Source organism: Chiloscyllium plagiosum, unplaced genomic scaffold, assembly GCF_037043375.1.
Source record: "Chiloscyllium plagiosum isolate Xiang-an unplaced genomic scaffold, Cpla_swu_hap1 HiC_scaffold_1, whole genome shotgun sequence".
NCBI lineage: Eukaryota > Metazoa > Chordata > Chondrichthyes > Orectolobiformes > Hemiscylliidae > Chiloscyllium > Chiloscyllium plagiosum.
The window spans coordinates 86293444-86309522 of NW_028270139.1; the positions used below are offsets into that span (position 1 = coordinate 86293444).

General features: G+C 40.5%; 1 protein-coding gene across 2 annotated transcripts in view; it reads left to right on the forward strand.

Moving 5' to 3' along the window:
• Positions 1-206: 206 nt before the first annotated feature.
• sgtb (small glutamine rich tetratricopeptide repeat co-chaperone beta) overlaps positions 207-16079 on the forward strand; it is a 48616-nt gene continuing 32743 nt past the window's right edge. For both annotated transcript variants that reach the window (XM_043689711.2, XM_043689720.2), the window contains exons 1-2: positions 207-291; positions 12643-12751. In XM_043689711.2, coding sequence (XP_043545646.1) covers positions 12652-12751 — 100 coding nt within the window. In that variant the 5' untranslated portion in view covers positions 207-291; positions 12643-12651. The remainder of the gene's footprint in view (positions 292-12642; positions 12752-16079) is intronic.

Genomic DNA, 16079 nt, shown 5'->3' on the forward strand with positions numbered 1-16079 from the left:
CACTGACAGCAGGTTAAGTTGCCTGCAGGAACGTTATTCCACGTACAGCTTAGTTTTCGCACAAAGCGATAAAACAATATCTACTTCAAAGACAGAAACCGACAATCAAGGTGTCACCCTGCCCCCACAGCTGTCACTCTGTGCGGCTGTGGGGAGATGGAAGCTTCGGCACAATTTCAGCTCCGCCTGGCTGCGGCAGTGCGCCTGCGCTCCCAACCAGCTGTGGAACTTCGTGTTGGTCAGCTCGAGCTCGGAGAGATCGCGAGGAGGAACGGTTAACGGCAGTGGCAGGTACTGGGGAGCAGGGTCGTGGTAAATGCTGCGGCCTCAAAGAGGAGGAGGAGGAGGGTAACGGCAGATGCAGGGAAAGGACTGGTGGGCGGTGGGTACCGTGCCCAGAGACGGATTGGGATGAGGAGGGGCAGCGGGTGTGTGGTTGGTTGGTTAGATAGATAGAGGAGAGGGATACAAGGAGGGGATCAGGGAAGAGCGACTGGGCTGTGGGATTAAAAATTGTAGGGTGTCAGTAGAGAGGTAGAGGTAGGTGGTGGGAGTGAAGAGGGATGTCAGGGCTGGTGGGGTAAGGATACTGGGGATAAGGGCGGTGAGAGGGAGGGATACCTTGGGAATGGGTATTATGTGAAAAAAAAACTTGAAGGATGGATACTGGGTGAGAAGCAGGGATAATGGGGCAAGGGGTGGATACCAGGGGAAGGGAATGAGGGAAGCCCAGCCTGGTGATCGTGAGGAGAGGAAGTGAAACACAGGAGAATAAGTTTGTGTGGAAGAGTAATATTGGGTGGATGAGGTCAGGAGGTATGGTTGAGAAGAGTTGGAGGGGTACAGGATACATAATAATAGATAGAGGCTTGTTGGGGAAATGGGATATATGAAGGTGGGGTGGAGGGGACAAGGGATGCATTTTTAAGATGAGAGATTTTAAAGAGACATGAGCAATTTTTAACATTTTAAAATCATGTATAGAATGAACTTCTAGAGGAAGTGGTGGATGCAGGTACAATTACAATGTTTAAGTACATGAATAAGAAATGTTTGGAGTGATGTAGGCTAAGTGCAAGTAGGTGGGACTAGTTTAGTTTGGGATTCTGGTCAGCATGGACAGGTTGGACCGAAGAGTCTGTTTCTGTGCTGTTTGACTATGAATTTCTCGCCTCAGTTTCTCGTCAATGGTAACCTCCCAGTTGGTGATGGTAGGTGCAGGAGGCAAAGAGGTGGTTCAGGGATGTACTACCATTGAACATAAGAGCAGTGGTTAGATTCTGTCTTGTTGGAGATGATCATTGCCTGCTGTTTTTGTGGCATGCATATTACTTACCTCTTATCAACCCAACACTGGATGTTGTTCAGGTACATAATCACACAGACGTTTCATTATCTGAGAAGTTGTGAATGGTACTGAACATTGTGTAAAGATGAGCAAACATCCCACTGACCTTTTATGATTGGAAGGAAGGTCATTGATGAATCAGCTGGAAATAGTTGGGCCTTGGACATTACCCTGAGGAGCTCATGCAGTAATGTCCTGGAATTGAGATTTGACCTCCAACAGTCACATCCTTTGTGCTAAATTTGACTCCCACAAGTGTGGAGTTTTTCTCCGATTCCCGTTAGTTCAAATTTTGTTCGGGTTCCTTGACACCATACTTTGTTCAATGCATGTTTGATGTCAAGAGCTGTCAATCTTACCTTACCTCTGGATTTCAGCTGTTTCATACACTTTTTTAGACCAGGGCTGTAGTGAAGTCAGTACCATTGGCCCTGGCAGAACACAAACTCAGTATCAGAGAGTAAATTATTTATTTGTGTGTGCCTCTTGACAGTACCATCAACAACTCCTTCAATCACATTGATTTTCTAGAGTAGACCGAGAGGATGGTAATTTGCTGATTTGGATTTGACCTGCCTTTTGTGTACAGGATCTGCCTGTGCAATTTTCCACATTATTGGGTGGATGCCAGTGTTATGCCTGTATTGAAACAATTTGGCTATTGGTACACCTAGTTCTACAGCATGAGTTTTCAGGACAATTGCTGAAAAGTTGTCAAAGCGCATAGCCTTTGCAGTATCCAGTGTTTTCAGCCATTTCTTGACATCACATGGAGGTTATTGGCATCAGCTTGGTATGAATTACCTCCAAATATTGACTAGAAATGGTATGTTCAAGTTGCAGCCAAACTGCAATTTCGAATAGTCAAATAGAAGACTATTTAATTGACCAATTGGTTTGATACCAAACCTGCTTTCTTAATATTCTGGATAACAATTATAATACCATTCTTTCTGTATACAAATATACTTGCTATTACCCAAGTGTTTAGATGTGAAAAAAATCTGGATTTTGCCTTGGTATTGCACACGATCACAGCCTAACATTGGTAAGAAGTGCCACTTTAAGATTTGGAGGCTGTTTATTCTAGTATTTGTAATATGAAAACACTAATAGGTTTGTTATAGACTGCATGATATCATGTAGGGGAACAATCAGTACGATAGATTATTACATGCTGAGTAATAGCCCAATGTGAGCAAGGACAGTGGGGTTGGTTGTTTTGATGTATTTGTTGCAGAGATAGCTAATTTAAAAAAAGGAGTATAGTCTCTGGGTTAAGACAAGGTGTTTTCTACTTGGTTACTTTGAAGCAAGAGGGAGGAATGGATGCTAGATGAAAAAATGCAAATTTTAGGAGCTTTAGTTTCAGAATATAAATGTTTTTCTTTTAGCAAAGATCTTTGCTTAATGCATTCATAGAATTTATAATCTGAATACAATGTTATTATTATCATCTTATTGAAATACAGAATAGACACTTGTTGAATACTAGTTTCAGTATGTCAACAAGAAGTCCCATCAACAAGTTGCTGAGCATTTTTATTCATTCATAGTGTGGGTTTTGCTGGCTAGGCCATCTTTTATTGTCCATTCCCAGTTGTCCTTGAGAAAATAGTGAGCTGTCTTCTTGAATTGTTGCAGTCTTTGGGAGAGTAGGAAAACTTACAGATCTATTAGGAAAAGATTTGACCTAGTGACAGTGAAGCAACAGTGCCATAGTTCCAAGTCAGTATAGTTTATGACTTGGTTGTGAAATCAAACGCTCAAGGAACTATCGGACTATTGACCCATTTTAGGCACAGGAATATATGGTTGCAACTGAAAAATGCAGTGATAAATATCCAAGTAACCATATTAAAAGAGAAAGGAACATATATTACTCTTGACTTTCCTCGGGCCTCAACATTATAAAGAATGTGAATAGCTCAAGGAGAAAATGAAATAATTAATGCTTTTAATCAAGCTGCTCCAAATTTTCCTGGACATTTTGCCATTCTGACATTATCCTCACTGAAGACTGTTAGAAAGCAATTTTCAAAGCTCCTCCTATATTAAAGCATATGAAAATTCTGGATATTGACAGTGAAATGAAGTACTTGTAATGACGTTGAATGAAGAGCTGTGGTGTTATCGCTAAACTGGTAATCCAGAGACTCAGTAATATTCTGAGGATCAGAATTCAAATCCCACCATGGCCAATGGTGAATTTGAATTCAATGTTTAAAAAAAAATCTGAAACTAAGAGTCTCATGATGACCGTGAAACTATTTATGATAGTTGGAAAAACCCATCTAGTTCACTAACGCACTAATGTGGGAAGAAATTCTGTTGACTTTTCCTGGTCTGTCCTATACATGGGGCCAGATCCACAGTGATATGGTTGACTCTTAATTAACCTCTGGGGCAATTAGGGATGAACAACAAATGCTGAACTAGCCATCAACTTCCATATCATGTGAAATCATTTCTAAAAAAAATTTCAGGGAAGGAAGTAAGATTTTCTGCTGTTGAATGTGGCCATTGCATAACATTTGTGTGGTGCAAATAGAACTTGTACTTTATCACACCAAACTTGAATGTTGTCCAGGTCCTGCTATGTGCAAGCCCTGCCTGCATCACCTCCTGAGGGATATGAATGAAAACTAGCTCCATGCAATGATCAGCAAACATTTCTGGTCAGTATTGCCAAGAAGGATGGGACAAATCATATGGACAGCACTACCTGCAAAATCACTTCTAATTCACGTAGCATCTTGAGTTGGAATCATATTGCCATTTCTTCAGTGTCACTTGCTCAAAATCCTGGAATTCCCTCCGTAACAACATTGTGGGTGCACGTATCCCACGTATCCTTCAGTGGTTCAAGGAGGGTTTTCACTATGTATTCAAGGCTAATTAATGATGGCATTAAATTTTAGCTTTGTCAGCCATACCCTTGTCTTCCAAACAGAAATCCAAAATAAAATCCTGAATCTGAGCTTTGGAAAGTCAAATACATCAGCAATTTCTTTGCCTATTACTTTTGATAGTCTGGTGTTATGTTTTTATATTATTCAAAAAGAGATTTGAGTGCGGTGTGGGTGACACAGTGGTGTGGGCGGCACAGTGGTTAGCACTGCTGCCTCACAGCGCCAGAGACCCGGGTTCAATTCCCGCCTCAGGCGACTGACTGTGTGGAGTTTGCACATTCTCCCCGTGTCTGCGTGGGTTTCCTCCGGGTGCTCCAGTTTCCTCCCACAGTCCAAAGAGGTGCAGGTCAGGTGAATTGGCCATGCTGAATTGCCCGTAGTGTTAGGTAAGGGGTAGATGTATGGGTGGGTTGCGCTTCGGCGGGGCGGTGTGGACTTGTTGGGCCAAAGGGCCTGTTTCCACACTGTAAGTAATCTAATCTAATAAAGATAGGAATGAATCCTTATGAGAATGGCTATCCAGGATTTTACATTTATTCTGAGGTGAGCAACAACTTATAAACCTACCAGTTTTGAGTTTAAAAGTGCTAGAGAAAGTAAATCAGGTGAAAAAGAAATAGCAGCAATGACCACAATAATGAATTGGGAAGTTGATGTTCTGGAAGCATTTGAGAATTGAAACAAATGTTCAGATTGACATTCAGTTCCTTTCTAAAAGGCAGTAGTGAAGAGGAAAAGATATTAGTACATCCTTTTGTGGGTAGTTGAGAAAGGGTTAAAATTTAATAGTTGGGAGATGAATAATGACAACAGTAAAAACCCAGATGCAATTTTTGAAAAATCCAACTGAAGTCAAATCTTCAGATCCCCTGATAAGAATTTCAAGGTCTGAGGCAGGAATCTGGTGAATTTCACAATTTCATGATAAGTTTGTAAAATGCATCCAAAGAAACTGTTGAAAAGCTGATCGATCAATTTGTTTGGGGTTTTGCACAACCTGAAGGACAAGAAAATTTGATTTGAAGGGCAAGCTCTCAATATCACAGGCTGCAGACACTGACAGAGCATATAAAACTAAGTTTAGACAGAGCTGTTTACAGAAATGGATACTTTCAGTTGAGTCAATTTGTTACAGTGAAACTGCAACAAAAAAATGAACACGAGGCAGAGAGGAAGATGTGCAAGAGCTGTGAATGGCCTGATGACTACACAGACAGAAGGAAGTGCCCTGAGTACAGATGAAACTATAGAGCTTGTAAAAGTTGCAATCCCTAGGAACACCTTTGCAGAGCAATGAAGAAAATGATAATGCAGTTATCCATAGCTGCACAAATAGATCAATAAGATGAAAAAGAATCCAAAACATTCATACCCTGGAAGAAGAGGAACAATTTGAGAATACATTAGACATGGGAACCATACAACAACATGAAATTATTTGATGGGACAGATCCTAGAGAAAAACAATTCAATCACAATTCAGATCAGTGAGAAAATGAGAAACAAACTAAAATCCAATCTATTGTTATGATACCAGCCGATATTACTTCTGGGCAAGTCAAAACCAAGTTCGAAATCTTGCTCAAGTTTTGTTTTTATTATTTAATGAAGTGGTATTTCACTGAAGCACAAGCGTGAAATGCTACAAGTTTGACGTTTGTTCTTTTAAAATATTCATTATAGAAAAGGCAAAATTGAATAAACTGAGCTATTTACAAATAATGCATTTTAAAGCTTCCAAAGACACTGTTAAAAAAACAATCCTATTTACCTCAACACCATCCAAAATACTCAAATGCCAGAAAGAATTCCCTTCTCTATTACATCTATAGGCTTAACTGTTTCATCCAATACTTAGCCTTGAGAGTTTGATAACCTCATCCCTGGTGAGTCATGTAACTGAGCTTAGGCTTTCTCAACTTATAATAATTTGTTCTGAGTTGAAACCAAATACTTCTAGTCTGAAACTTTCAATTAAAATCCTTAGGTGACCTATTATTGGTTCTAAACTATCTCCGGTCTTCAGGTGAGCTGTATCACACACTTAACTTTCACAAGGACCTTAGCAAGCTGAAAACAAAAGCTTTCCAAGCTGCAGATTTTTCCTCAAAACAAAATAAAAATTCTGACCCTTCTAACTGAAAGCAAGTTAACACTCCTCAGTGTTTACTTTGTCCACTCAAATCTTGCACAAAGCAAACAAATCCTCAACGTCATCTCGGGGACCCCCTCTCTCTCTGGTAATTCATTGAACTCTTTCATAAAGATGAAATCCCAAATGCTACTAATTTAAAAGTCCATACTCAAATAAATGAGATATACATTTATCTCACCTTAAATCATGCTTGACTTTGAAGCTTGGTAATTGAGCATAGACCAATCAATTAACGAAGAAAAGGTGCTCTACCCTGAGCAGCATCATGCTAACGGCACATGGGAGAACTGAGATTTGAAGCTATTACAACCAAAATTAGAGGCCGCCAAAGGAAAAAAAAGTTAACCATATATTCGATGCCAGGAAACAGATTAGATCTGTTATCCAGGGTTCAGCAGCTGTGAATTGTTGCAGTTGATCTCAAGAAACCATGATCTGAAAGAGGCATCACTGAAGGTTAAAATTAGTACAGCCATTTCAAATTGCTCCCTTCCCTGATCAGAAACAAGGTTTAATTGGTGCAAATGCATGCAGTGATTTGATGAGATGTTTGATGACTTTGAAGATTTTTGAGTGTCACATCACAGTTGGTCCAGCAAATAAACCAGTGATCCAACTCCCACATAAAGTACTAACCAAAGTAAAAGTAAACGAACTGCAGAGCAAAGTGGAAGAGAATCGTGGGCAGCAATACATCACTACCCAATGAGCTCAATGTATTCTACGCTCACTTTGAACAGAAGGTCAGTGAAACGATGTCACCTATCTGTACAGCCTTTGATGCACCTGTACCCATGGTCACCACCGCACACATTAGATTGGCCATTTTGAGAGTGAACCCAAGGAAAGTGATTGGCCTGGATGGAGTCAGATCCTGTGCGGACCAACTGGTGTGAGTATTCGCAGACATGTTTAGTCTCTCCTCACTATGATCTGAAGTGCTTACCTACTTCAAGAAGACCGCCATCTTCTGGTCCCAAAGAAAAGTCATGCAGCATGCCTCAATGATTGCCACCCAGTGATTCTGAACTCCATAATTATGAAATGCTTCGAGAGGCAAGTCATGGCTCACATCAACTCCAACCTACCAAATTACCTGATCCTTTGCAATTCACCTACCAACGCAACAGGTTCCACAGCAGATGGCCCTGCACCCATCCCTGGAACATCTGGATAACAAGGATACCTATGTCAAGCTCCTACTTATTGAATATAGCTCCGCCTTCAACACCATAATTCCAAACAAACCTCTCCAAGACCTAGATCTTGGCTCCTTCCTCTGTAATTGGATCCTCGACTTCCTGACTGATTACAGTCAATAAGAATAGGTGACAATACCTCCTCCACCATAATTCTCAACATGGATACTCAGCCCCTTACTATATTCCTTATACACTGAAGACTGTGTGACCAAATTCCACCCCAATGCCATTTACAGGTTTGCTGACTACACCAACTTTTATAGGTCAAATCTCAAACAGCGACAAGACAGAAAAAAAAGAGATTGAGTGCTTAGCAGCATGGTGTAAAGACAACAATCTCTCCATCAACATCAGCAAAACCATAGAGCTGGTCACTGACTTCAGGAAGCAGAGTGGAGGACATGGTGCTGAGATGGCGATTGTTGAGAGCATCCTGGGAATGATGCTCACCAATAATCTATCCTGGACTACTCCATTTGACACCATGGTTCAGAAGGTGCATCAATGTCTCTACTTCCTCAGGAGGCTAAGGAAATTTGGCGTGTCCACAAAGACACTTAGCAATTTTTATAGATGCACCATAGGAAGCATCCTATCTGGAATATCACGTTGTATGGCAACTGCTGTTCCTGAGACTGCAAGAAACCACAGAGAATTGTGAACACAGCCCTGTCCGTCACACAAAGCAGTTATACTTTCCACTCCCTCAGGAAGCAATCAACATGATCAAATACCCCGGTCATATTCTTTTCCACCCTCTTCTGTTGGGCAGAAAATATGAATGTTTGGATACAGTTTAAGAACAGCTTCTTCCCTGCTGCTATCAGACTTTTGAATGGATCTCTCAAATGTCCATTGTGTTCTCTCTCTCTCGTTCTCTGCAGCAGTAACAATATTCTGCATTCTGTTCTGCTATCCTGATGCACTTTGGTACATTCTGCCCATGTAGCACACAAAGCAATACTTTTCACTGTATCTCTGTACATGTGATAATAAATTGAAAAAAGAAAATGTGAAAAAATGCTAAGATGTGGGGGCAAAAAATGAGGTCAGAAAGTCATAGAGTTTATAGGTTGGGTAAGTTCCTTCATGATAAGAGGAAGCCAAATATGTGAGTTTTCATGGGTCTTCACTATCTTAAGCAATAAAGAGAAATCACTACTACATCACAACACTGGGAGAGATTGCAACAGCATTAGCAGGGGTTAAAGGTTTTCAACACATTTGATGCTAGAAATAGCTCCTGGAATATGAAGCTAGATGAGGAATCTTCACTGTTGACAACTTTGAATAGATCCTTTGGTCAGTACTGTTATGGTCCTGGATGAGACCACCAAACTGTGACAATCTGGTCATAGACCAATTATTATGTCTTGTTTAAAATAGACAAAGCTTCAGATCCCAGGTGCTTACTAAGAGAATAAAATCACAAGTTTCCACAGTTTATTTAAAAAATATATTTTTGTACAGAGTTAGAAAATCAAAATACTCTCTGTAAAATATACATAGGTAAATTAAAAATCTTCTATCATTCAGAATTAATATTAGTCAAAATGGATTAATAATAAACTGTGGCAGAACATCCCACATAACACATCAAATATGTGATGAGTCATGACATATCCCATGGATTTGTACGCAACCCAACCTGACAGTAGTGCTACTGTGGGGTTACCAGATCTCTCATTTTTTTTCTCCTTTACAAGGAATTCTAATTCATTATTTTCAAAGATCTAACTTTGAAACTCACTTGAAAGTTGATCCATCATGCACTGTGTCAATGACTGCTCATGATTTTGTAATTCATACTCCTGAGACTGAATTACATTGTGTTCTCAACATTGCATCTACTCACAGGAACAATTTCAGTAATTTTGCAGTTTGCTAACTTCATTAACCTGACACAGAAATCCCAGTCATTGTAAGTTCCAGGTGCACCAAGCAATTTCTGCTTGTGAACTTCCTTCACCCTCACTCTCAGCTATGGTGAATTATCAAGGGCTCAAAGGGCTTCTTTGAAGTCCCACTGTCTCAAACCTGCAATAGCAGCATCTTTTTGATGTAGAGCCTCTTTACCCGCTAGTGACCAACATCAGTCATGTAGCTTACCTTTCCTTTCCTCTTCAGCATGGTCAGGTTTTCTCGTCACTAGAGCAATGGTGTTTCCTCTTGTGAGGAATCTACACTGAAAGATTATAGTTTTTGGCTAAGAGGTGGCAGATTTAAAACAGATGAGGTAGAATTCTTATCCTTGAAGTGTCATGAGTCTGTGAAATTCACAACCCCAGCATACAGTGAACACTGACTCACTAAATAAATTTGAGGAGGAGATAGACAGTAATTTTAATTAGTAATGGGTTAAAGGGTTACGGGGAGTGGGCTCGAAAGTAGAGTTTCGGCTGAGATGAGATCAGCTTGATCATGTGACATGGCGAAGTAGGCTCAAGGGATTGAATTTGCCTACTCTGATTCCTGGTTCTTATGTGCGTTTTTGCTGTCTGTAAAGGGATGATCTTTATCTTGATCAAACTAATTGATTATCCCATCTTCTCTAAGTCTAAAACTTCAAAACAAGTCTGCTCAGATCAATTTTTGTTCTTGAAATCAGTAAAACTAAAAGCTAATAATTTTTTTTTCCAAAATTTAGCAATTTGGAGTTACTTGAGTTCATGTACCATATGTTGCAGTGCAACTAATAATCTCAATCACAATCTCAATCTACACCATTTAAAATAATTAAGTTTACGTAAATCACATTTTCCATTTCTTGCACCCGTAGCTGGTATGGTGAATGCACAGTTTCTGTTACATGCATGATACGTCCTTGTACTCAATATGATTTATTCGCACCGGAGAACTGTTAAACTTTGGAATATGATGACAGTGGTAAGAAGAGTGCACCAGATGGTGAGGTTTGTGGGAATATCTGGACCTTACATTTTTGGTAATGCCCTGTGAGCTGGTGTTCACCTTCCTCAACTGGATGCATGTTTTATCTACCTACAAATGAAACAACCAGTGCCAAAAAATGCTAACTGGAGTGTGCTGTTATGTTTATGTTGGCTCTATGTTGGGCATGTTTTTCCCAGCTGTAGTCTCAGAAAAACTTGCAGCATTTTGGCTATGTAGCACCAGGAAGACCTGTACTAAGCCCTTACCTGCCTCCCATCTGCTTTATTGCAGTTTCTAACCAAACCATGATTGTTCCTGCCAATTGTGATTATGTTTCTGTTTATAGGAGGGATAAAAAGAGAAATTCAATTACAACAAGTATCTGATATAAAGCCAAATTACAATTGAAGATATTTTGATTTTTTGAAGAATATTCGTTTGGCAAGTTAATGAAGCTTTCTTTAGAATCTTGCAGATAATTCACAAAATGTTTAATACTCCGAAAATGAAATAGTTTAATAAGTGCAAAAACAGTTTTATTTTATTGTTTTTGTCTCTACACCCATGCTATTCCTTTTGTTCTACATTTCATTTTTTTATTTGGAAGCTCTCGTTAACATTGCTTTCTCCAATTTTATCAGAAGACCACAAATGTATTAAAAATATTTCTAAATACATTATTTGGTTTGGGAATGCATTGTATAGTGCAAATACTGAGAGATTAACAGTGCGCAGGGGGAAGGAAGTGGGATTTAGATAAATGCATGGTGGTATAGCATGTAGCTTTAATTGCATTTTCTGCCGTTGTGTTAGAGGGAGGACTCTGCTTGCAATTAAGCTGAGTTATTTCTCGATCTTGCCAATTTATTTATGTTGTGAATTTTGCATATGAAAACTTCCTGTCTATTATCAGTGGGGCAGATTCAACACAACAGAATTTTTGCTGAAATTTTATTGGAGAGAAGAGATACATGTATGAGCAAAGATCAATGTATTCACAGCTGAAATACAGCATGATGTTGCCAAATAAAATCCCAGCAATGAACAAGATGCTGTTTTGGTCATTTTTGTTTGTTCGTGGGATACAGTCATCACTAGTCAAAGAGTGTGGTGCTGGAAAAACACAGCTGGTCAGGCAGCATCCGAGGAACAGGAGAATTGACGTTTTAGGCATAACCCCTTCATCAATGAGGTAGCCATCATTGGCTACTATTTATCGACCATCTCAAAATTCCCAGAAGATGGTTAAGAGTCAAGCAGAATGGTCTGTGGGTCTCGGATCATGTCAGCCAGACTAGGTAAATACAGCAGATTACACAGACTGGCCACCAACATAGATTACAAACCCATCAACTTCTACAATTACCTGGACTGCGCATCCTCACACCCTACCTCCTGTCAGGATTCCTTTCCATTCTTCCAATTTCTACTTGTCTGTTGCATCTGATCTGATGATGCTACCTTCCTCAGACAGGGCATCAAACATATCCACCTTTTTCTTCAATGGAGGGTTCCTGCTATCGTGGTTGACAGGGCCGTCAGCCGTGTCTGACCCATTTCCTGTTTCTGACCTCATTCCTTTCCTTCCCTACCACAATAATTAAAGGAACCCCTACCCCTTGTCCTCCTTTTCCACCCCAAGGATGATAACCCACCATTTCCTCCATCTCCAGCAGGATGCCACCACTAGGTACACACAGTCCTCCTCTCTCTTGTCAGTGTTCATTCAGGGGTTGTTTCCTCTGGGATACCCTCGTCCACTTCTCCACTCCCAGGACTATTTCTCATACCATGGCTCCTTCTCTTGCAGTTGCAGAAGGTGTTGCCTGTTTACCAACTCCCTCCTCACTTTTCCAAGACCCTACCATTTCTCGGCCAAAATTTTAGCTCTGACGAAGGGTCGCTAGACTCCAAAAATTTTCTGTTCACAGATGCTGAGTTTCTCCAGCATTTTCATTTGTTTCAGATTTCCACCATCCACAGTTCTTTGTTTTATTTAAGTACGGCAGATTTCTTTCCTTAAAGGACATTAGTGAATCGGACGTGTTTCTGTGACATTCGGCAGTAGTTACATGATTGCTGATCCAAAAGGATATTAGTATTTCACTTAATGTTATTTTTAATGTTTTTAAGGTGGTAACAATGTCCGAACTGAAGCATCTTGCCTATGCAATTATTGACTTTCTGCGTGAGCAGACAAAGTCTCAGGCTTGGACTTCTGATGAACGGGAAAGCTTAGAAGGTAGGTGTATTTTGTAACCAACGCAATGTTCTCAACTTAGATGGTTATAAACTATACATGCTACAGATTTTGTGTTGAAAGGGCAAGACCCCAGAAAGGAAGGTGTATACAATATTAATCACTGACGTCTGTGCTCGGGTAGCACCACCACTCAACCAGCTAGTAAGGGAAGTGCCAACAATGAATAAGTCACTGGGCAATTGAAGCTGACTTTTACTGAAGGCCACAAACCTTGAACTTGAGAGCTTTCGACTGGAACAGGAAAAAGCCAACTTTTGCTACTGGTGTCTCATTTGCTGGGATAGGGTGGTGTCCGCCAAGGTTTTAGGGAGGGGAGTTGGGGGGGGGAAGCATGGAAGCTACCAAAAGATTCTGGTGGGACAAGTGGGCAGCAACAGTGGGGGAGGCATAGAAAATTGCAACAAGAGTCTTGATGGTAAAACAGTTGGAAGGAAGCGATGCTGCAAGGGAGTTGAGGGGAGGTTACAAGGCCTGGGCGTTGACAGGCTGCAAGAAGGCTACTGGGAAAGACACTCAGGTGACTGTAGAACGAACAACATACAACATTACAGCGCAGTACAGGCCCTTTGGCCCTTGATGTTGCATCAACCTGTGGAACCAATATGAAGCCCATCTAACCTACACTATTCCATTTTCATCCATATGTCTATCCAATGATCATTTAAATACCTTTAAAGTTGGCGAGTCTACTACTGTTGCAGGCAGTGTGTTCCATGCCCCTCCTACTCTGAGTAAAGAAAATACCTCTGATATCTGTCCTATATCTATCACCTCTCAATTTTAAAGCTATGCCCCCTCGTGCTAGCCATGGACTGGGAGAGGAAGATGGTGATTGCAAAGGAATGGGGAAAGCAAGGCCTGAAAAGTTGCTGGATGGTGAGGTGGAGGTTGCAAGGTGAGTGAGAAAGAGAGGGAGGGGTGAGAGGGGGACTTTTTTTTGAGAAGACAACTCTGCATTGTGCCTGGGATTTGTGATCTGGCCTTGGCGCAGATTGATGAGAGAGAGATATAAGGAGGTGTGATTAAGAGGAGGAAAAGATTATAAGCTGGTTAATTTATGGGCTGAAATTCATTGTAGAAGAAAGGTGCTGTGACAGTGAGCATTTATATTATCTTAGAGCACCATGAGAAATGTGAGGGACTGACAATTGTTGAATCTTTAAATGTTGCAAAACATATCAGTTGATTGTAAACCTGCCATGCAGTTTTTCTTCAAAAAAACGATACAAAATGGACAGATGCAATGATAAGCCAATTAGTTTTATTAGTTATCAGTAGGAAAATTGAGTCATTTATGCAGGAGTGGACGCTTTATTCACTCATTTATTATTTCTCTTTTGGTTTAATTAGTACACTACTGGCAGTTATTTGGGAGGAAGAAATAGTGACTGCTGGTGTTAAGGGTGGTCTTTCATGATTGGTGTATTCCTCTGGTTTTGGTAAAGGGACAGCATTAGTGATGTCAGCAAATATTGGAATTTGAAAGCCCAGTTTGAGTTTTGCCAGGGCCAATCAGCTCCTGACCTCATTACAGCTGAAGTCCAAATATGAACAAAGCAGTTGAATTCTAGAGGTGAGGTGAGGGTGACTGCCCTTGGCATCAACTTTATTTTTCTTTATTATGGGATATGGGCATAACTGGTTAAGCCAGCATATATTGTTTATCCCTAATTGTTCAGAAGGTTGTTAACAATCAGCCAAGTCAGCCATAGTGCTGTAAGTCGGAGTCATCTATAGGCCAGACCAGGTAGGAATAGCAGATTTTCTTCCCGAAAGGAATGTGAAATAGATGGGTTTCTACAACAATTGAATTCAAACTTCACCATCTTCCATGGTCGGATTTGAGCTTAAGTCCCCAAACCATTTCTGGGGAATTCTGAGGAAGGGTCAGTGAACCCAAAACATTAACTCTGATTTCTCTTCACAGATGCTGCCAGATTAGATTAGATTAGATTACTTACAGTGTGGAAACAGGCACTTCGGCCCAACAAGTCCACACCGCCCCGCCGAAGCCCCTACATTTACCCCTTACCTAACACTACCGGCAATTTAGCCTGGCCAATTCACCTGACCTGCACATCTTTTGGATTGATCTGCTGAGCTTTTCCAGCAATTTCTGTTTTTGTCCCCAGAACATTGGTCTGGGTTCTGGATTACTAACACTTCACCATCACATTTCCACTTCAAAGTAAGGCATCAAGAATTCTTTTCACAACGTCAGTCATAAGCAATTAGGGAGCAAACTCTCCACTGGTTGTAGTCAGGCCTAACACAAAGAAAGATGGTTGTCAGTTTTGAGGTTTAATCACTTCAATCCCAGAATATCACTACAAGAGTTCCTCTGCGTAGAACCCTAGACCAACCATCTTCAACTGCTTCATCAATTACCACCATTAAGGATATTTACTGAGATTGCACGGTATTCAGTACCATTTGTGACTCCTCCAGTACCACAATAGCCTGTGTCCATATGCAGCAAGGCCTGTACAATGTGTAGATCTGATCTAATGAGTGACAAGTACAGTTCATGCCACACAAATACCAGGCAATGACCATCTCTTACAAGAGGAAATCTAACCATCTTCCTTTGATGTTCAAAAGCATTATTTTTTGCTCAATCTTCCACTGTCCACATCCTGGTGGTACCATTGACCAGAAACTGAACTGGACTGGCCATGTAAATATTGTGGCTATAAGAACAGTTCAGAGCCTAGTAATTCTACAATGAATAATTATACCTGGCTCCAATCTACAATGCAGAAATCAAGATGAAATGTGATGGAACAATCTGCACTTGCTTATTTAAGTGCTGCTCCAACTATACTCAAACTCAACACCATCCAATACAAAGCAGCTTGCTTGATTTTCACCCCCATTAACCACCTTTAACATTCACTTCCTTCAGCACAGTGGTAGCAGTATGTGCCATCTACAAGATACACTGCAGCACTCATCAAGGTTCTTCAACAGCACCTTCCAAACCTGTGACCTTTACACATGCAACAGATGCATAAGAACATTAACATCTGCAAGTTCCCATCCAAGATGCATTCCATCCTAACTTGAAATACTGTTCCTTCATTGTTGCTTAACCAAAATTCTGGAACTTTCCAACAGTACCGTAGGTGTTCCTAAGTCAGCAAAGACACCAGGAGTTTAAGAAGCAGCAAACTATCACCTTCACAAAGGCAATTACAGTTGGATAATAAATGCTGACCAGACAATAATACTCTCAAATTAAAAACATTTTGTACGATCAAGGATTAGGAAGTCTGGCTGTGACATCAAGAACAAGGGTTCACAGTAT